This window comes from Ruditapes philippinarum, unplaced genomic scaffold (assembly GCF_026571515.1).
Source record: "Ruditapes philippinarum isolate M1 unplaced genomic scaffold, ASM2657151v2 ctg1843_1_1_1_1, whole genome shotgun sequence".
Taxonomy (NCBI): domain Eukaryota; kingdom Metazoa; phylum Mollusca; class Bivalvia; order Venerida; family Veneridae; genus Ruditapes; species Ruditapes philippinarum.
The window spans coordinates 265,806-288,052 of NW_026865464.1; the positions used below are offsets into that span (position 1 = coordinate 265,806).

At 32.4% G+C, this 22,247-nt stretch overlaps 1 protein-coding gene across 1 annotated transcript; it reads left to right on the plus strand.

Annotated features, from left to right (window-relative positions):
* The first annotated feature begins 5,930 nt into the window (after window positions 1-5,930).
* Window positions 5,931-12,389, plus strand: LOC132729146 (fibropellin-1-like). The gene is made up of 7 exons (XM_060714889.1): window positions 5,931-6,402; window positions 7,555-7,665; window positions 8,351-8,445; window positions 10,231-10,353; window positions 10,666-11,237; window positions 11,594-11,699; window positions 11,964-12,389. Exons 1-7 carry the CDS (start codon window positions 6,346-6,348, stop codon window positions 12,154-12,156), a joined length of 1,257 nt encoding a protein of 418 aa, XP_060570872.1. The 5' UTR covers window positions 5,931-6,345; the 3' UTR covers window positions 12,157-12,389.
* Window positions 12,390-22,247: the final 9,858 nt, after the last annotated feature.

The following is a 22,247-nucleotide window of genomic DNA, read 5'->3' on the forward strand; positions in this document are numbered from 1 at the left end:
CTTTATTCGTACTTTTGAAAGTTCGTACTAAAGGAGAGGGACAATGGAAAATGGAGTAATATTTACGATATAAATTGACAAAATGACAGTACTGCATATTAAACTCACGTCAATATACCTTTTATCAATTCACCCTATTTAGAAATACAATTTACAATTTGCAAATAAAATTGCACATTTTCATTATAAAACTAGTTACGAGACTTTTGATAGCGAGTATTTCTAATAGAACCCAAAGAGAAATAAAGCTTAAACCGCATCAAATTCCTCACATATTATTGTGCGCTATATGGGGATTAACTGTTAATGCAGCAAAAAAAAGAAGTTATTTTTAGTGATTCCAATTTTAAATAAAAATAAATTTGAATCCTTTTATGATAATGTTAAACTTAACATTGTTGATGACTTTTCTTATCTTAGTGTCCAGTTTAATTTTAATGGAAAGTTTTCACGTCTAAAATTGTTGATCTTGAAAGCCAAAGCTTTGTTTTTCATTAATCACTAAAGCTAGGAAGTTAAACATAACAATTTCTCTTTAAGTACAAGTCTTTGATTCTTTAACCTTTCCCTCATATAAACGTTTTTGACGGCTTCCCCCCCCCCACCCCTCTCTCTTTTTGAGGCCGCAAAACAGTGAGAAAATGCCCTATTTAGGCCCAAACACTGTTTTTTCGTTTGAGAAATGTTGTTTAAACAAGTGATCACTTTTTCTGCGCGTCCCCATCAAAATGATACATGAGGGGTAGCCAGAAGGGGGGTGTGCCCCCTTCTATTTGGCGGGTTTGAAGGGGCGGCAGTCCCCCTCATCGCCAAGAAAATTTGTATAATTTGACTTAATTATCTCGTGGGCACGACATAGTATCTCGTTCCCACGACTTAACTATCTCATAGCCACGACTTAGTAAATGGTGGCCACGACATATTACCTCGTGCGCACGAAATAACACCCCAGTTACACAGAGTCATCGGTGATTGATCGGTAGTTTTTTTAGCCAAACTATGGAGTGAACCAATGACAACGTATTTAACACCGATATCGCCTATTGGTCACCTGTTTGCCACCTATCAACTGCTATTGGGGAAAGATAAGTCCCCTCCTTTATTCTATGTTTAAGAATGTATTATGTGTTCTTAATAGCGGATTGAATTTCCAACTATCAGCGGTTCAATAATTCGGAATTACGAATAAACAACTTCCACCTAGTAGGTAGTAGGTTATTCGAATATCTGTTAGTCTGCTCATTTTTGTGTATCGTCCTGTTTTAGTTTATACAAATTTATTTTAGTTCCATTGTGTCGGAAGCTATATTGAAACATTCTCGAATCTTAAATTACTAGTCCGACGCGTTAACTTCTCGGCCACGCCGTCCTGTTTTAGCTGCTCAATGTGTGAGTAGTGTCCTTTTGTCTAGTCAGTCTGTGAGAAGTGTCCTGTTTATCAGGTCTTTATGTGAGTAGTATTCTGTTCGTCAGGTCAGTGTGTGAGGAATGTCCTGTTTGTCAGGCTTGTGTGTGAGTAGTGTCATGTTTGTGAGAAGTTTCAATGTTTTGTCTGGTCAGTTGGTCAGAGTGTGAGAAGTATCCGGTTTGTCAGGTAAGTGTGTGATAAGTATCCTGTATGTCTTGCCAATTTGTGAGTAGTGGCTTGTTTGTCAAGTCAATGTGTGAGCCATACCCTGTGTGTCAGTTAGGTTGTGTCCTATATGTCTGGGTTCTGTATATCAAGTTAATGTGTGAATAGTGTGGCCTGTATATCAGTATGTGAGTAGCGTCCTGTATGTCATGTCAGTGTGTTAGTAGTGTCCTGTTAGGCATGTCAGTGTGAGTAGTGTTCTGAATGTCATGTCAGTGTGTGAGGAGCGTCCTGTATGTCATGCCAGTGTTTGATTAGCGTCCTGTATGTCATGTCAGTGTGTGAGTAGTGTTCTGTATGTCATGTCAGTGTGTGAGTAGTGTTCTGTATGTCATGTCAATGTGTGAGTAGTGTTCTGTATGTCATGTCAGTGTGTGAGTAGTGTTCTGTATGTCATGTCAGTGTGTGAGTAGTGTTCTGTATGTCATGTCAGTGTGTGAGTAGTGTCCTGTATGTCATGTCAGTGTGTGAGTAGTGTTCTGTATGTCATGTCAGTGTGTGAGTAGTGTCTTGTATGTCATGTCAGTGTGTGAGTAGTGTTCTGTATGTCATGTCAGTGTGTGAGTAGTGTCCTGTATGTCATGTCAATGTGTGAGTAGTGTCCTGTATGTCATGTCAGTGTGTGCGTAGTGTTCTGTATGTCGTGTAAGTATGTGAGTAGTGTCCTGTATGTCATGTCAGTATGTGAGTAGTGTTCTGTATGTCATGTCAGTGTGTGAGTAGTGTTCTGTATGTCATGTTAGTTGTTAGTGTGTGAGTAGTGTCCTGTATGTCATGTCTGTGTGTGAGTAGTGTTCTGTATGTCATGTCAGTATATGATTAGTGTTCTATATGTCATCATGTCAGTATGTGATTAGTGTTCTGTATGTCATGTCAGTGTGTGAGTAGGTTCCTATATGTCAATGTGTGAGTAGTGCCCGGTATGTCATGTCAGTGTGTGAGTAGCGGGGGATCGAACTCGCAACCCCTAGACTTGTAGTCAGACAGTGTTACCACTGCACCACAGCGCCCGCTCTGATTTATAACTATTTTGGAAGTCCTATATACATAATCAGATAAGTGACCAAAAAATTGAGTAATGCTATTAAATTTTCACACCTAAAAAGTTAATATAGCTGTTAAGGTCTATAGTGTTTAACTATGGCTGATACTCGTGTCCTTGCTCGAGGGGTTAACCACAAACGAGTAGTAAGAAAGAGAAAACAATAATCAACTATTGTGTTACACACAATCATCTGTTCACAACTTTTGCACCATATGTGCATGGTTATGGGTAACAGAAATAAAATTTCTAAAGCATGTTATGATATAACGCTCAATTCTAAGTTATAATTAAATGGTTACAGTATATAAAACAAATTTTAAATAATACAGGTAACACATACATATAGGAAAACCAAATGAATATCAATCTTTAAAAAATCAGTATGAAAATAAAACGTGCATTAATTGACCAATTTTTGCAAAACTTGAATAGTTCACTTACAGGTTCGTCAAAAGGTCTAACATACCAATCATTTAAATCCGACAATAATTTCGAACAGTACCTCATTACATTTCCTAATTATCAAAGATTGACTTTTTTCACTTAAGAACAGATAACCGCAGCCTCCCTTTAGAAACAGGCAGGTGGTGGCATTCTTTTGTCCCACATGCTGAACGGAAATGCCAACACTGTCAACTAAACGATTTGGGAGATGAGTGTCATTACATTCTAGCTAAGTCGTGGCCACGAGATACTATGTCGTGGCCACGAGTTACTAAGTCGTGACCACGAAATACTATGAATACTATTGAACTTGTCTTTAGGATCATATTAGAAAGTCACCTTCCAAGGCCCATCAGACATTAATTTTGACTATAGCTCTTTGTTGGGACAATTTTGTGATCGAATTGGTCAGTTTGTACGTACTACGACCTGTTAACCTTGTTTATACGATAACATGAGAAGGAATAAGTCCTGGTTTATTTTATTTGGAAGGGACATTGCCCATGGACAGTAGATAGCCTATAAGGTAAAATTCTTGTCTGATGAATAATTAAGAAGAGATAATTAAGCCATGGTTTATAAAACCCAGAAAAATCATTGTAATAATTTCGAGGTCATAGGGCCAAAAATCAGGGTCACAGTGACGCTAAATGTACAATTATTGACCAGTCAATAAGTAGTATAAATGGCACTTTTACAGCCTGGTGAAGTAGGGACATCCTTGTACTATAACACATGTCTAGTTAATTATGGAAATTCATATAGATGGTGTAATATGATTGGTCATTTATCTCGTGGCACGACTAAGTAACTCGTGGCCACGACTTAGTAACTCGTGGCCACGACTTAGTTACTCGTGGCCACGACTTAGTAACTCATTGCCACGACACAGTATCTCGTGGCCACGACTTAGCTATCTTGTGGCCACGAAATAGTAACTCGTGGCCACGACATAGTATCTCGTGGCAACGACTTAGTAACTCGTGGCCATGATATAGTATCTCGTGGCCACGACTTAGCTATCTCGTGGCCACGACTTAGTAACTCGTGGCCACGACTTAGTAACTCGTGGCCACGACTTACTAACTCGTGGCCACGACTTAGTAACTCGTGGCCACGACCTAGCTATCTCGTGGCCACGACTTAGTAACTCGTGGCCACGACACAGTATCTCGTGGCCACGAGATAAATAAAAACACACACATGTCACCTTTGTGCCACCGTACTTGCAATCATAAACGCTAAAAAACTACAATTATTGAATTGAGATATTTCAAAACGTTTGTGATCACTGATACTCAAGATTATTTCAGAATATCTACCGTCTTCTACTTGCTGCCCTATTACCTTTTTGATTTTATACATGATATCTTATATTATATATACATGTAGTTGATTACAAAAGCTTATCTGGGCGTACATATTGTATATCTTTTTACCATGAACTTAGTTCATTTCATTGTAAAAGATGTCATTTTCTTGCAAAAGATGCAGTTTTCCTATACAAAACTTTAAACTGACCTTTTTGCAACGAAAAATACAAAGACTTTAGGATTAACAATAACTATTAAAGAACGTTTACCAGTTATTCTTTCACAACTTTAAATATCATGACCCGTAACATAAAATTCGTGAACCAATATATAATTTCTTTTGTCTTAAAAAGAAACAACAACATAACGACCAAAGAACACATTTGTTATCATTTAAAAGACTAGAAGACGTGTTGAAGCGTATTTCAAATGCTAAATTATGTAAAACAAATTCTTCAACAATAGTTTTATTGACACTTCACTTTTGCACTTGCAAATATGGACATATTAGCTGCTGTAAGTTCACACATCTGAAATAAAATGTATTTTTATATGTAAATTTAGATTTCCCGACTAAGACACAAATGATCCGCGTCATGACAAAGCCAACGTAATGCGTTTGCGACCAGCATGGATCCAGATCAGCCTGCTCATCCGCGCAGTCTGATCAGGATCTATGCTGTTCGCTTACAAACCTTATAACAAGTAAAGAAACTGATAGCGAACAGCATGGGTCCTGATCAGACTGCGCGGATGCGCAGGGTGGTCTGGATCCATGCTGGTCACAAACCCATTATGTTGGTTTTGTCGTGACGCGGATGAAATGTGTATTCATGGTGTATTAAACTATAACGAATGCCAAAATATATCCTGGTGTTGACTGAAATTGTTTTACGTAGTAACTAGTGTTATCTATTAGTGTTTGAACAATGTATATTCATGCTTGAAATACTTTTGGAACATGCAAACTAGAATAAGAAGTACGAAACCTGACAAGAACCACCATTAGTCAGATTTCAAAATAAGAACATGACATAACATCTTCACATAGGGCGGTACGCGCGAAATATATTATCCTAAACAGCGGAAAATATATGGAAATAATAATAAGATTCTTTATTTTTTTAATTTTATCAATATTTCGATTAACACTTCAAAAAAAGTTGACGAAAGTCAATTAATTATTGTATAAGTATCACGCAATAAAAATTATCTTATACACCTGCTGTTTCATGTGAAATAAAGTATCGCTATTAATTGCAAATTGGTTTAATAGTTCTGTTGTCCTCATTGTTAATGCTATCAATCATTGTGAACTGATTCATTTTTAATGCCTTAATGCAGCTGTATATGTTTTAGCTCATGTTTTTGTCCAATCTGCAGACCGAGACCTACAAAATCAGATCTTGAATCTTGAAAAAAATCTGAAACAAAATTACATCTGTGATCATAAATTATTATATTGCAATGTTTGTTGTGTTAGAAGAGATATTAATGTTTGTGTTAGCATACAGTCAAATCACATTTATCATAGTTCACTTTTGTTTAATAGAAAAAGATTATCAATCATTTGATCAAAGTTTTATAAAAGATTTAGTTTTACTAAATATAAACAATATTGGACGATATCTACAATTCCGTGCCATAAAATGTTTAAAATGATGATTATTTTGAGAGATAAGAATTGCAGAATTATTTTGTGGATATCTTTAACTGTGAATGCAGATTTGTTTGTCAGTTTTCTGAAAGATATCACGATTTAGATGTTTGTCTTTGATTCCATTTTATGGGTGCCATAAATACTGATATACATATATGAGTGAAATGAATATAACAATTTGAGATTTCTGTCAACATAGTTGATCTATTTCCCCGATACTAAACTCAAATGACAAGATATACATACAGGCATGAAAGGCAATTTAAGTCTAAGACTTATTTGGTGTTTTGCTTTAATATCACTCGAGGTAAGTTTTATTCATATAAGTAGAGAATTGGTTGTGCTTTCCTAATTACATTTCTTTTTTCGGAAATATAAGAGCTTATTTGATTACTATTACTTGTTATTCTTTTCAGACGGGAATTTAGACGCTACTGTCATAACTCATTACAAAAAAAATTCCTTTTAATTAAGGCATATAATTTGTTTTGTCATTTCATAGAATTGTCTTAAGGTGTTTAACAAAAAGTAAAACACATTTATTATACATATTTGTATGTGATAATGAAGTAACCCTTTCAAACAAAACAAACATACGAGACACAATTTAAGTATGGGTTTAGGCCATGAGGACTATCAAATATTGCAGAAGCCTGTTAAAACTTTGTTCGTTTTTCTTGTTGATTAAATGATCTTTGCATTTGTGTTATTTTGGGCAACGTATGGCATCATTCCTTATATATAGTTGAGTTAATCGTTTGTCAGGGGAGAATAGACAGATCAAGGTGATCACATGTGGATTCCAACTAATTAAAAACCGTTAACAAACCTTATTAAGTTGTATATAAATTTCTTAAACATTTTAATGTTCCGTGCAAGTAGAATATTCAAAGACTAACAGTTGTAAATATTTTTATTTTATATATTTTCTTACCTTGTCAAGCTCAAAATCCAATTTAACTGAATCAATCCGGTGAAAAAAAATCCAATTCAGTTCAGGAACACGGAAATATTCCAAATCAGCCCGAACCGATTACGTACCGTACAGATGCCTACACTTGCCACTATCGTCTACGAACGGGTCCAATCTAACCAATTTCCTGGAAACGGAAGCATTAATCACAACAAAATAACATAGGAATTGCAACTCGGTTTGATTGAGTCTGTACATGAGGGATAATGAATAAGTGCAACATCCCTCACGCCCCCTAGCAACCGGCTAGAGCGGTACTCAATTCGCTTCTCAACACTTTATAGTGTTGGCATCAAATGATCCCGAAGGACCAGAAAATATAACAACACTGAAGTGACAAGCCTGCAACAATGTAAATGCCGTCTAGTTTTTCTGTATTAAGTACTTTGGATTTTTATATTGTTAAATTGTACATATTGTACATTGATCAGACTTTTATTTAAAAAGATATGCATATTTTAATAAATTTGAATATTTGTGTTTAAGAAAGTGTTATCGAGGGCACAGAACCATACTGTCTGCGGGAATGTAACATGCTCACTTAATGCTAGAGGTTGTCTTTCAAACGGCGTGTGTAATTGTTTAGTTGGAAGCTGGGTAAGTTATTATTCAAGATGGATAAGACTCAAAGTATAGCATAAATATATGTTTCAATCTAACAACTGGTCAACAATTTTGATGATGATATTAAAAAAACTGTTTTAAACTTATAAAAGAATCATTGCCCATCTTACAAGAAATACCAAAATGGATCATCTTGCAGATACAGGTATAACTATGTGAATGTAGGTAGGATTAAATTTCTTACAAATGTTTCCATTTTTCTTTCATTTTATAATTACAGAACGTTTTTCTATTTCGAATATTGAATGTTTAATGATTTTTTATAACTGATAATTATTTAACGAGAAGTACATTTTTTACATCTGAAGAAACATTAATTTTGTTCATATTATTTATGTTTAGTTGGAAAGTAAATTGGGAGTAGAATTCTATTTATGAATATAAATTATGAAGCGTGTGCTGGTCTTACGCTACAGTTCCGTCAATAACAGGCCCAATCAAACCGAGCTTGCAACATTTTCAATTTTGCCGTGTTGGTCTTTCTTTTAAAGGATTCTTATTTTCTCTATTTTACACCAATATAACATCTTCATTAAAAATCCTTAAACGATATTGCTTCTAAAGATTTTGATTGAAAGAGACTTTTATTCTTCACTTAAACGTTTTAGAAATGCCGTAAATGCTTAAATTATTTGTACAAAATTTACTTTAATTAAAGGGTGACGACTGTAATAAAGACAGAGATGAATGCAGAGCTCACACACCACCATGTGGCCACACAGGACATTGTGTTAACACCCCTGGAAGTTATAAGTATGTTCATTAAAAATTGATTACTTGCCAAGCAATTTGTAAACCTGTATTTTCTGCGTGTGTTACAGACATAATTTGAGAGATGATTTTATAAACCAATCAGTTTTTATTTACTTACTAGATCTGATTATGATATACACCAAGGCTATTTCTGTTTTATTTTTATTTTCTCATACACGCATAAATAGGTTGTTATAGTTTTTAGTTCTTCGGGATAATGATTCCAATATTTTTTTTGAATATTGAAAAGACTTAAGCCGGTGTCAGGGTGCGTAAGAGACGTGGTACTTTTAATTATGTCTCATGGACATATCAAATATACTAATCAAAACAAGTCCTCAATTTTCATCTCCATTGCTGGAGTGTAGAGGAATAACATCTTATCAAGACTTTAATTCTCACAAGAGCAGATGGCCGAGTATTGTGTGGTAGATGTAAAAAGTAGCCCCGTACTATACTTCAGTGTTTACAATCACAACTAACATACATGAACGGACCCCATTAAATCGAGCATGCAACATATTTTATGTTGCCGTTTTTGTGTGTCCTTTAGTGATTCCATTTTTTTGTTGTTGTCGTTCTTCGGAATCTTTTGTTATAGTGGGCCCGGAAATTGAGAAAATAGTGCAAATGGTGATGCAAACATGAAACTTTCAGGTAATCATCTTTAAACCACGTAGATTAAAAAAATTAAGAGGACCCAAAAATATCTCTGCCCATTCAAACTGGCCGCCATTTTCAAAATGGCCGCCATATAAATTTGACGAATATTAATAGCTCATTCAGTCAAAAGTTTTATAAAGACCTGAAACTTATTATATGACAAAAGAGATATATCAGTTTTTCATAAAATCGACGGTCATATTGGACGCCATCTTGAGTTCTGAATAGGTATTAAAGCGGATTTTGTTCAAGATTTAAATTTTTGTAAAGGAGAATCTTTATAATGCTTTAGTGTAAGTTTCAGGTCTGTACAAACAATTTAACTGAATGAGCTATAATGTACGTCAAATTTATAAGGCGGCCATTTTGAAAATGGCGACCATCTTGGATGAGCAGAGATATTTTTGGGCCCACTTCACCTCTGGAATTTCTATAGTCTAAAGAGAATTTCCAGTAAGTTTCATGCTTGTATCACAATTTGCACTATTTTGATGGGAGAGACCTTATTTTCCGCTCCACTATTATACTTTATTCTGTTGAAGATTGAAAACTGCTCTTAAGCCGATGCTAGCGGACTGAGGATGCTACACTTTTCACTATCTGTCACAAAACAGACTCTTCAAACCAAGTGTATGCAAGTTTTACTTTGTTTACAACGATCTTGAGGGATCTACCCTTTCCCAGGTTTTAATTCTCATACCAGGAGGTGCCAGGCAGCTTGTACTTGACGTTAGTGTTGTAACATCTGTCCAGTCCTTCAGAATCATTGATCTCAATACTTTAACGTTGAATACTTCTTTAGCCGCTTCCAGTGGGGCGTGAGAAATGTTGTACTTTCAATTATATCTCATCAACAATTTCAAACTGAGTTGCAAATTTCATTTTCATTGCTCCGCTTTTCTAATTTTTAGTATAGAGAGTGGACCACTAAATTATAGGTAGGTATCGAGGGATTTCCATCTTAATTCTTATGATCTGACAATAAAAATGATTTTTTAACATTAATATTTTCAACCTTCAGAAAAGCTGAAGGCTTCTTTAAGATAGACTTGTAGAATTACAAACTGATTGTTTCTAACTTTTTTGTTCCGCTGAAAACCTAATAAAGAATTCCTTTCACAGATGTACGTGTCTAAAAGGCTGGAACGGCGAACACTGTACGAACCGTAGTGCGTCTGTCAATGTTGAATGCATGCCTGGCTGGACAGGAAACACGTGCGATAAAGACATTGATGAATGCCAAAAGTAACATGCTTATATATTTAATTGACGAATGTAAGATAAAAATAAATACACTTGTATATTTCATTGGTAAATGTCATAAACAATACACTTGTACATTTGTTTTCCAATTTTAATTGATTAAAGGTGTCAAGTTGATTTATATTTATAGTTATTGTAAGGTCGATCTTTGCACAACAAATATTTGTTTGATTTTGAAGTAATAGTAGGGATAGTCCCAGATTAAAGTAATAAAATGTAAACTTTATAGGTTGATCATGGCCAAAAATTTAGATGACATTGTTAAGTGTAAAATCTTGAATATCTATATTTTAGTGGAAGCTCTCTTTGTCCTGGTGTACATAGACTTTGCTCTAACAATCAAGGGAGTTACAAATGTCTTTGTGATGTTGGTTGGGAAGGTCAATCCTGTTCACAAGATATAGACGAGTGCGTGAAACTCCCATGTAAGAACCAAGGCACGTGCGTAAATACACCCGGTTCATACAACTGCAATTGCGCAGCAGGATGGGGCGGTAAAAACTGCATAAATGATACGGATGAATGTTTGAATACACCATGTGCGAATAAAGGAACCTGCATTAATGTTGCTGGTTCATTTACTTGCACATGCGCAACAGGATGGCAAGGATTTCTTTGCGATAAGGATATTGATGAATGTCAAACTGTGTCTTGTATGACAAATGAAAGATGTATAAACATGGATGGTTCGTACTCCTGCATATGCAATAATGGATGGCACGGACTTCATTGTGTTGATGATGTTAATGAATGTTTGGTGGGCACGCCATGTGGACCTAATGGTGTATGTAACAACACAATAGGATCATTCAAATGTCAATGTAAACAAGGATGGCAAGGTCCTATGTGTGATTCTACAATAAACGGTATGAAAATATATCTCTAACAATTAAACAAAATGTTTGAAATAAGTAGCAAAACATGGAAGCAAAAGTAATAACGAACCCGATTAATGATGCATTCCCTTTGCTTGCCATTGTCATAATAACATTTTTGTCGATGTCACTCTTATTACGTTTATTGTAGTAAATAAACATTACATTTCCCTACAAAATTTCATACAGGAATTCCTTTATTTGAATGAAGATATCAAACCAAAGTAATAACAAATTACCAATAAAAAATCCGTCAATTACAAGTAATGGATACTTAAAAACAGTTTATATAGCAAAAGCATATTTGTATAGCATTTTGGTTTATGCAATGCTTTGTATCTTTCAAGGAAAAGACGATCCAATGGCAATTGGAACAATTGTAGGAATTGTCGTAGGTTGCGCAATAGCTGTAGGTGGACTATTTGCACTGGCTTTTCTAATACGATATATGTGGTACATATAACTTTATATTACACTTAAGAATTTGAACTCTTTTATTTGTTATTCATTTTGTACATTTAAAATAATTACGAAAAAATGTTAAGCAAAAACATTGGTATATCTTTTACATTACAAAATGAGGGCATTTTTCCTTCTTTTCAGATATTGAATTCCCCATTTATCAGAAATTTCCAATTGCTTTCAGCATCATCCGACTGTTTAAATTTTATCATCATTCGGTGCTTCAAATTCGAGAGACATTTGTATTTCTTTCAGGCGATTAAATAGGGTTGAAGAAGACAAAAACGGCGTCGAAGTTATTTCTGTTGATCATCAAGCAGAGACTATGGTAGGTGAAGGTTCCGAAAACAACAGTCCCTCAACTGGTCAAACTGCTGCAAATGGAAAGAGCAATGTACAAGACATTATCATGAAAACTAAATTCTCGATGAGAAAAGTTGTGTCATAACTTGAACACGAAACTCTTTACAGTGTATTTTTATTTTTCAGTTATAAACATAGAATGTGTAAAGAAAAACAGACAAGTTTCTAATGTCATTTTAACTTGTGAGTAATATTATGTATCCTCGGACTGGGAAACTTCTCCGACATTGTACTTATTTGTATTGTTAATGTGTAATTAATTTCTCACTGTGTACGTATTTCTTTTGATATTTGCCTCATTATGTCTTGTTTAGCATGCTTGTTTAGCATGAGTGACATAAAGAATTGAAAAATTATACTTATAAATCAAGCAATGTTAATAATTTCTTGAAATTATACAATACTGTATCTATAGAAACGAGGTTTTACGCGCATTAAGGAATGGTCAGCTGTGCACTGCATACCTTTAGAATAACCGAACAAAACATTACCTAGACGAATGCCTGTTTTGATCTGTTTGTTGAAATTAAAGGGGAAGCGTTACGACACCATTCCATTACGTTCGTACTAGTTGTACTCGTTTTTTATACTGCGACATGACCGATAATAAAACATCAAATTTAAGCATAAACATAGTATATAAGACATGAAAGGCATCAGACACGTTACCATATCTAACCAAAATAAAAAAAACACACGGATGACCTCGCTTTACTACACTGTATATAAAAGGCGGCTATTAAAGTTTTTGAAGTACGTGTATATTGAATCTCGGTAACTACAGGCAGTTGCACAGTCCATTAGTCCATTATTTGAATACGCAAAGAAAGAAATATTGTCGTTCCGTTTGAAGAAAATGTAAATAAAAAATGGTTTGCAACAAAGCAAAACATTTTAAATTGGTCCTGAAGTTTAAAGCTGATATATGTGAATGCTATTTTTATGTACTTGTGTTTTATTGACGACACGCAAAATAAATCGTGTCATCCCGCAGTAAATCATGCGTCTTATTCAAAATCCTATAAGACTCGACTTCTTTGCAGCCCAATAATGTCAGATTATGTGACGGTTACGAATTTGTAAATAATCTATCGCCATTTAATAAGGGCTATATCGAGTCCTCATTATTCGTTTTGACATAAGAGTTATCTGCTATGAGGTGGATCAAGTATACTTTAAGATATTTTTTCAAAATTTGTAAAATCAATATGTCAGATTAAAATCACTTTAAAGTATTTTTCCTGCATTCCAGTTATACCATGCATGTATATTATAAGAAGTATTATCTTGTTTATTTTGAAAATGATTTTATAGAGTTTTATGAGTTATGATAAAAGCAATTACTTTTATAATTGTTAACAATTTTTATCGTACTAGTAAGATAGTTGTTGCTCCATTTATTTAATGTAAATCATTGATATGTGTATTCAAATCCACCGACATAAGTTATCACATTTTAAAACAAATTTTTAATCCTATGCCTCAGAGCAATCAATTAAACATGCCCGAGAAATTTAACATGCCCCCGAGCAATTAAACTTGCCCCAGAGCAATTAATTAAGATATTAAGCCCTCTATTTTTGGTGTTACTGTAATATTTCTTACCTTTGTTGCGAAAGCGCATAAATTCTTTGTCTAGTAAGATTTAAACTAGCCGCAGTTATTAATTCCTATAATAAACTTGGTAAGTCGTTATGAGGTTTGGACCAAAATGAAAAAAAAATAGATCTCCAGTAGCTTTGCATGACTTCATGCTGACCCCGAAATATCAAAGCCGATGTTCTTCCTATTAAGATAAAGGACAAGCATTGTACCAGTTCTTAACAACGAGACTCCCTTATCATCAAGTTTTCCTTAGCGACAAAATCACGCTGTTATTAAAGCTGCATGCCTCCAGATGAACCAAAATATTTCAAGAAAATCAAACTTAAGAATAAGGTACTAAGTTTTTAAGAAAAGTAAAAATGTTCAAAATAAAAGTAATAATTTCCATGTTATGTGCGATTAATAAACGATTTTGCAGTATTTTTCATCATTTTTCTATTGCGTTAGTAACGCAGTTAGGGCTATTGCATGTTTTGACCCTTTTTGGTAATTTACATGGGTTGTTAAGCTTTTTGCAATGTGTAGTTTATTTTTTTGTTCATTTTACAAAAAATTTTACTTTTTGATACATTTTCAAATTTTTTATGAAAATTAGCATGAATCTGGAGGCGTGCTGCTTTAAGTTTAAGCGTGTTTGTACAATGTTATAAAGATTGTCATATAATTTGGAATAAATAATTAGAATGGAATATAAAGCGTTGAGGTCAAACAGAAAAAAATACGGTTAATGCAAGAAGAAAAATTAAGTCATCAAACATTGTATGTTAGAAGTTTTAAACTGTGAAAAATATAACGTAAGCGTTTTATCTGAAGAAAAAAAAACATAAAACCGGTTACCAAAATTGCAATATTTTAGCAGTACCTTTTTATATGGAATGGAAAAAAAATAAAAAGGATCGCAATATCCCTTTTTATGCAATTAAGAGACAATGTTTTACGGCTATGAGGCAATTAAGTAGCAAGACAAGGTCATTTTATAAAAGTATTAAACGAACACAGAACATTGCAGTATTTTTTTAATGCAGGCGTTTATTTTGTTTACATATAAAGATAAAACATAACTGTTATAACCAATATTTTATTGACTGACAAAAAAGCGTTTTCGTCACGGACAGATATATCAGTTCTTAATGCATGACACAATTATGACAGTGTTAAAATAAATCATCGGCAAGATTTTGATAAATTACGCCAATGTCGAAAAATGTTAAGTCTGCATTAGAAAGACTTTTTCATAAAACATGTTTGACATTTGAGAAAGAAAACATCAGAACTTTATGGACAGATGCATTATATATATCAAGAGTGACTCAAATTAGTCAAAGTATACGAGTGGCAAACATATTTTCTGACAAAAAAAAAAAAAAAAAATAGAAAAAAATATCAAAATTACAAATTTGCGATGACATCACTAAAAGATTTCTGTTAATTCAAAACCATTAAAAAAAGAGCTTTATACATTTAATCAGTGCACTTTACTTATTTATAAGGCTATTGATCTGTTTCAAATATAAATCTTTCTTCTGAAATATTTTAGATAAATCGACTGTACTGATTAGCGTTATAAAAAGAATCATAGTGATACTATAATGTTAATCTCTTAAACTAGTTTAGAATTAAAAAGCGCAGGACGGCCAGAAAGCTTTAAAACAAATACGATGTTCAGCAGGAGAGCAGGTGCTTGTAATCATATATGAGATAAAGTATCTCATGGAAGATGATTAATTATCTATCTCATGGAGGGTGATAAAGTACCTCATGGAGGATGATAAAGTACCTCATGGAAGATAATAAAGTACCTCCTGGAAGATGATTAATAATCAATCTCATGGAAAATGATAAAGTACCTCATGGAGTATGAGTGTACTGTATGGAAGATGATAAAGAATCTCATAGAAAAGGATAAAGTATTTATCTCATGGAAGTTGAAATGTACTCAATGGAAGATAATAAAGTACATCATGAATGATAATAAAGTGAAAAAAATAAAGAACCTCAAGGAAGATGATAAAGTACTTCAAGGAAGATGATAAAGAACATCATGGAAACGGATAAAGTATCTATGATTAAGTATTTATCTCATGGAAGATGATTAAAGTCCCTCATGGAAGATATAGAGATAATTGTTTGTTTGTGTGTAACATGAAATTTTATTTCATCGAGTGGTTTTAAAGTTTACGAGATGAAATAAAATTACATCTTACACAACAAACAAACAAATATTCTTTTTATTTTACGCTTAAAAACAATTTAAAACGAAATTTCCTTAATATTAACGTTAATATTAGAATCTGTTTTCCCCATTGAAAGCTCATTTAGTCGAATTGCTCATCAAATACAAGAAGTCTTGGGTTAAATAAGTTCGACAATCAACGATCAATGGCGGTGATATTATTCATGTTATAAAAAAATATGAATGATTGCTTGTTTTAATAATAAAAACAACAATTCTAGTAGGAGAAAAAGTCCAACCATCCATCCATATTTCTGTTACTACTGCGAATTAATATTAGACCTGGCTTTGTTAAATGCAAGCGGCGCAATTTTTAAAAGTTGTGTATTTCTCGGGAAGACAATAAATGTGTTTGATTCAGGATTTGTTAGTCATACATCTTTTTAAAAGAAAGAAAACTTATATAAGGATTGTAACAAACAATAAATAAGATTTAACAGAAAAGTAAACATTCAAAAAGCGGCTAGGAAATTGGAAAACTCGAAATTGTTGAAAGGCTGCCTAAGGAGCGCTGGGTTGTTTACTTATTCTTCGGGCTGTTGGCTGTCTTTGCTTTTTAAGTTTTCATAAAGCATACGGCAGTTATTGCTCTTAGGATACTTAAATATGCCCAAATGTTATCCATGTGGAAGGAATGTATTTTTCAGACTGTAAAAATACCCCCCCCCCCCCAAAAAAAAAAGAGAGGATTTTTGGTGATTGGTAAGTTGAATGAATAAAAGTAAGTTTTCTCCTTTTTATTACTTTTGACATTTAAGTAATTTATCAATTTCAGCTTTGCTTTTCTCTGAACAGCCTGACATTGTCAGAATTGTCAGCAAAAATAAAATTGAGATACCACATGCGGAAAATCTTAAGAAAGTAGTTTTTCACTGTGAAATTATCAAATATAAAGCCTTACCAAATTTCTAATACGATAAAAAGATAACAAAAAAATGTAAAATTATTTCTTTCAAGAAATCGTTACATTAATAATTTATACTTTTAAGCACATGTCTTATTATTGAAGTTTTATTTAACTTTATTTCAAATTGATATATTTCGAAAAATGTGCCTATCTAAACAAATGACAATGATTCCTCGTGTACTTATACAAAAACAGCGTATGAATGCATTTTCACAAAGTAAAAAAAATGATCTAAGAAAAAAAATCGAGAAAGAAAGCAAAAAAAAAATATGAAAAATCTCAAAGTCATAATATAAGATATAATTCCTTTGCAAAATCCAATAAGTAATTGATAAATGTCAATTATATGAGGATATTGGGTGACGGAATGTCTCCTTTCAGATTATCCTGTCTCAAATAGATATAGCATGATATGCACGGTATTGCATTTACATATGTCAGATAAATCACTTAAATCACGCTGGTAACCTTATCGAATGACGTCGATATAAAACGGAAGTTGTTTACTAGGGTTGCATGAAGCTTGACAACAGTAAGACACCATTTTAAGGCATAACAACGAAGAAGTAATTATTTACGCGTTAGGTAATGAAATCAAAGCAAAGCTAATAAAGCCGTATTATTTAAATGATACCGAACGTTTTGTGAAATGTGGAACTACATCTGTATCTTTATTACGATATTTGCGTTAACGGTAATATTTCAATTTATAGACTAGTTTTAGATTATTTTTTAACATATTGTGATTACTTTAATGGTGTTAATTAAGATTTAACTAGGACGCTTTAGTTTGTTTATCAACTTTATAATATATATTTTAGTATCTTTGCATACTCTTATGAGCTATTGCCAGAAATTTGATTAAACTTTTGTCACACAACACTACTCATACAGATTCAACTACTAATCAAAGTTAACGCGTCATAATAAAAATATGTTTATTTGCAAAAAGCGACCTCGAGAATTTTAATGAAGTTCGCAGGCAACAAAAATATTTTATATAAAGATGTATGAGAAAAACAAGATTGATGCAGAATTATTTAGAAAGTGAAAATTTTAATTTTCGAGGAAAAAACGAAATGACAGGCAAACATGTTTTACAAATGGATATTTAAATCTAAGATACGAAACTTCTACGACATCGATAGCAAACATTTCGAAAAATATTATTATGTAAAAACGACCAGTTTCTACACGAAGTACGTTGGTTACGTTTTTCATATAAACATAAAGACAGGATGATAACTGTTTCATTGAATTTATTAAAACTTTGAAAGATATAAGAACATGATGGCCTACATGAAATTCAATTTTTTGTGGCTTAATTTAGATAATTTCAAGGAAGATAACTAAAATATAAGTACGAAAACTCTTTTTGTCTTATTATCTGCTATAATAAAAAATGTCATACATCCCATAAAACATTATTGTTCTCTTTTTAGCTTAAGTTAAGAGATTGATCATTTCTTAAAAAGAGGCATGTTTACGTAAAACAAAAAAAAAAACAACAAAAAACAAAAGGAAAAAGAAAAACAAAAAAACTGTTCTCTATCTTTCCATGAAATTTGTCCCCCATTGTCCGCTTATATTTTTAATGTTTATGCTCTTAAACCATAATCATTTTATATAAATCCTTTGAACAAATGTCATTCTGTCTATAAAAACGCGGGAAAACAGCGAATGTCCTAAAACGGGAATGATAATAATTTCTTAAAATTGTAATTTTTCACCATGAAACTGTCGCAAACATGCATTAACTATAAACAACATCTTTGAAACCAATTGGGTGGAAATATGATAAAAAATGTTAAATCCTAAACGTAAAATTATGTCATTTTAACTAAAAGAAAGAATATTGTTTGAAATTTCAATTAAATGCTTATGAAAAATATCAATGTAATTTTAGCAGCATTGTAGGATTTTTGTAATACATTGTTCTTTATTTTAGTTGTTTCGTTTGCTTTATCAGCAAAATAAAGACATATTACTGTTATAAATATAACATTTATGATTGAATTAATTTAATGCAGTTATAATGCTTATTTTTTTCAATTTTTATTTTTTGGTTGGGGTTAGGGATAGGGGGAGCAGTTGCTTGAAACAATTCTAGGGTGGATTGGTGACAAAGACAATTTGGATTTTGTAATGTCTCAGTTATAAAAGTACACTCAAAATATTGTTCATTAAAAATATAACTAATTTCTTCATCATCATCATCATCATCATCATCATATTCTACTTCTTTTTAAAAAGTTCATGTTATGCTGGCATTGATATGCCCATGTGTCATGATCTTTTTGATAAAAGTTCTCAATTGCTCTGTGCCATGATTATCTTTTAAATGGCGTTCGATCGACCACTTAACGGTAGGTTTTAATGACACTAATCGGTGGTTAAATCGATTGCACTATATTCAAGTAAAAATTATTCGCGTTAAGATTTTAGATTTTTTTGGTGTTGCCTCCCGCATTGCCTTTTCTGCATACGAGTATCTGTACATTTAGTTAAACATATTTATTAAAGCTTGATTGTGAAACAAGTTTTTTTTCTCAACTTTTTTTATCGATTTCAATTCCCCTGTGGAACTTACGGGTACTGGTGTTATATGAGGAAACATGGTCGTGACCCGAGTAGAGCTCGAACCCACACTGCCTGGGCTGATTATCGAGAGAAAGACATCTTACATACTGGGCCACTGAAATTCATCCTACCTTTGATGCATTATGCATGTGTATATAAAGATATTAAAAGTTCATTTTTAGGCTGTTGTAATTGATTGCCTTTGCGTCTCTTTCAGACTTTCAAATATTTCACTTTTTTCAGGTGATTATAACAGAGTGCGATGCCAGTATCATAAATCTGAGGAAAACAAGGGTACAAAGGGTAAGCTTAATACACCAAGGTCATTGTTTCTTTTATATGTCTGCATTTCATTCCAAAGTTCATTGCCGACCATTGTGCAGCACTGTCTGTTTACAGTATTGTAAATTTTCATTGTTTTATTAAGATATTTTGGGCTAATTTACTCCTTGCAATTGCTCAAAAACAGTTAATACTATTGAAAAGAATTCTTTTATTTACTAAGCACACACCTTAATAAATCAAAATTGTTTCATTTTTGCTTAGTTTCTTGTGTAAAATCCACCACTGCCATTCAATGAAAACGCTCCATTTTAATTCTAACTCATATGGAGGATGAAAAGAAATCTACCTGTCCTAAGTTTTCTGTACACAAACAATAAAGTAACAACATAAGCTATCGGTAAAGTTACAGTTTTACAATTTTCTTCCCTTATAATAGTGTACCGTAAGAAGCTTGATGTTTAACAATTTATCATAGATATTTCTAAATTGTTTATTCTGCTGCATTGCACTTCAGTGATGTAGAGCGGCTCCAACGTGGAACCTGTAAACATAACTTTTGCGTTAATTTTCCATATTTGTTATTTAAGAAATAGGATAATACCAACAGTGATTTAATCGCGGAATAACATCACTGTTTGGAGGTCGGACGCACGATGACTCATTTCACGAGGCGAGTAGGTCTAGGTAGACAAAAGTTGTGATAAAAAAGGAAAAGTCATTGCCATTGACATAATTAGTAAAAAGTAATAAACTGTGAAAATATCTATTATGATAGCACCTGTCCTATTTTTTAAAAGTTAATTGGTCTACAATGCGCACATTTTCCAAAAGTATTTCAAATATTGATAAGTTGTAAATATGTATCATTTATATACATTCTCATAAAATATTGCTTGAAAGAAAAAAATGTTAATGAAATTAAAAGTAATTTAGAATGAACAATTATTATTATTATGTTATGATGAATAATAAGATAAGATAACATAACATAAGATAAGATAAGATTAGTTTTATTTCAAGTCGGCAAGTTTACAACAGTACAACATAAGCTCTAGGAGCTTTTATAACCGACTGTATATAACATAAAGTATAAGATCAACAAAGATAAAACAGCTGCAATAAAAATTGATTAAACATGATGTTTACATAAAATAGTCCTTTTAAGATATTTTTATAACAATGAATCAGATGCTAAAAAAAACCTCAAATGATAGATTACTTAATCTTGTACATTAAATTATGCTTACAATGTCAAGTATCTAAAATATTACTTAAAGTTCAATAATATACCGATTAAACAATTAAAAATTTAATGAAGTGTTAAATAAATAAAATAAATAAATAAAAATACTAAAAAAACAAACAGTTTTTTTATATATAATTTAAATATGAAATTATGGGTTATCAAACAAATACACAAAGACAGAGGGGATCATACATGTAAGTCAACAGTTGAACTCATATAACAGCTAGCTTGAGTCATGATGGAAAGATAAGCAAATAACAAAACATCACAAATAAAGCAACATCCTATCTAGAAACTAAATGATAATATTAAAATAAGCTGGAATCATGCAGGGATGAAAAGCAAAAACACGTTTAAAGCAAAAACATACTCAGAAACTAAATAATAACTGAGACAAAAAATGTTCAAACCCAGAAAAATAAACAAAAGTGAAGTAAATAAAAAAAAAGCAATACATTTGATTTTACCATTCCATAATGAAATACTTTTTAAACTGAGCAAAATTTGAACATTTTCTAAAATTGTCAGGCAGAGAATTCCATAAAGCAGGTGCAGCATACCTGAAAGGTTTTTTTACCAGCAGTTGTAGTTCTTACTTGTGGGATCTGCAAAATATTTGAATATTTGAAATTTATACCAGATATTTTCTTGACAATAAGGTCAGACAGAACAGCAGGAGACATATCATGAAATACCTTAAAAGTTTCAATAGCCATAGCCCTCATTCTTCTTATTTTTAGAGTTGTTATATTAACCTTTATCAGCATATCTTCATAACTTGAATTAAAATCATTATAGACAAATCTAAGTGCTCTTTCCTGTAGTTTTTCCATCTTTTTAGTATTATTTTCTGAACAAAAATGCCATGACATAGGACAAAAATTAAAATTAGACAATATAAAAGTATGAAAGACTGTTAACCTATTTGTTTGATTTAAGTTGTGACCTATTCTTTTGAGGCTGTTTAACTGATTAGCAGCTTTTTTACATATATTGCTTATATGAAAATTAAAATTTAATTGTTTGTCAATGTCAATGCCAAGGAGTTTTACAATTTCGTCACATGTTATTTCACTTGTATTAATTTTGAAAGCTGGGGATTTAGTGAATGTTTTCTTCCCTACAGCAATAGCTTGAAATTTATCAGGGTTAGCTTGCATTTTATTAAAATGAAACCAATTTATAAGATAGTTACTTTCTTGTTCTAAGGTACATATTAGTTCATCAAAATTTTTAGTACGAAAAGAAAGGGTATTGTCATCTGCATAGTTATATAAAGTACATTTTTTTATAAAAAAAAATATGTCAACCAATATTAAA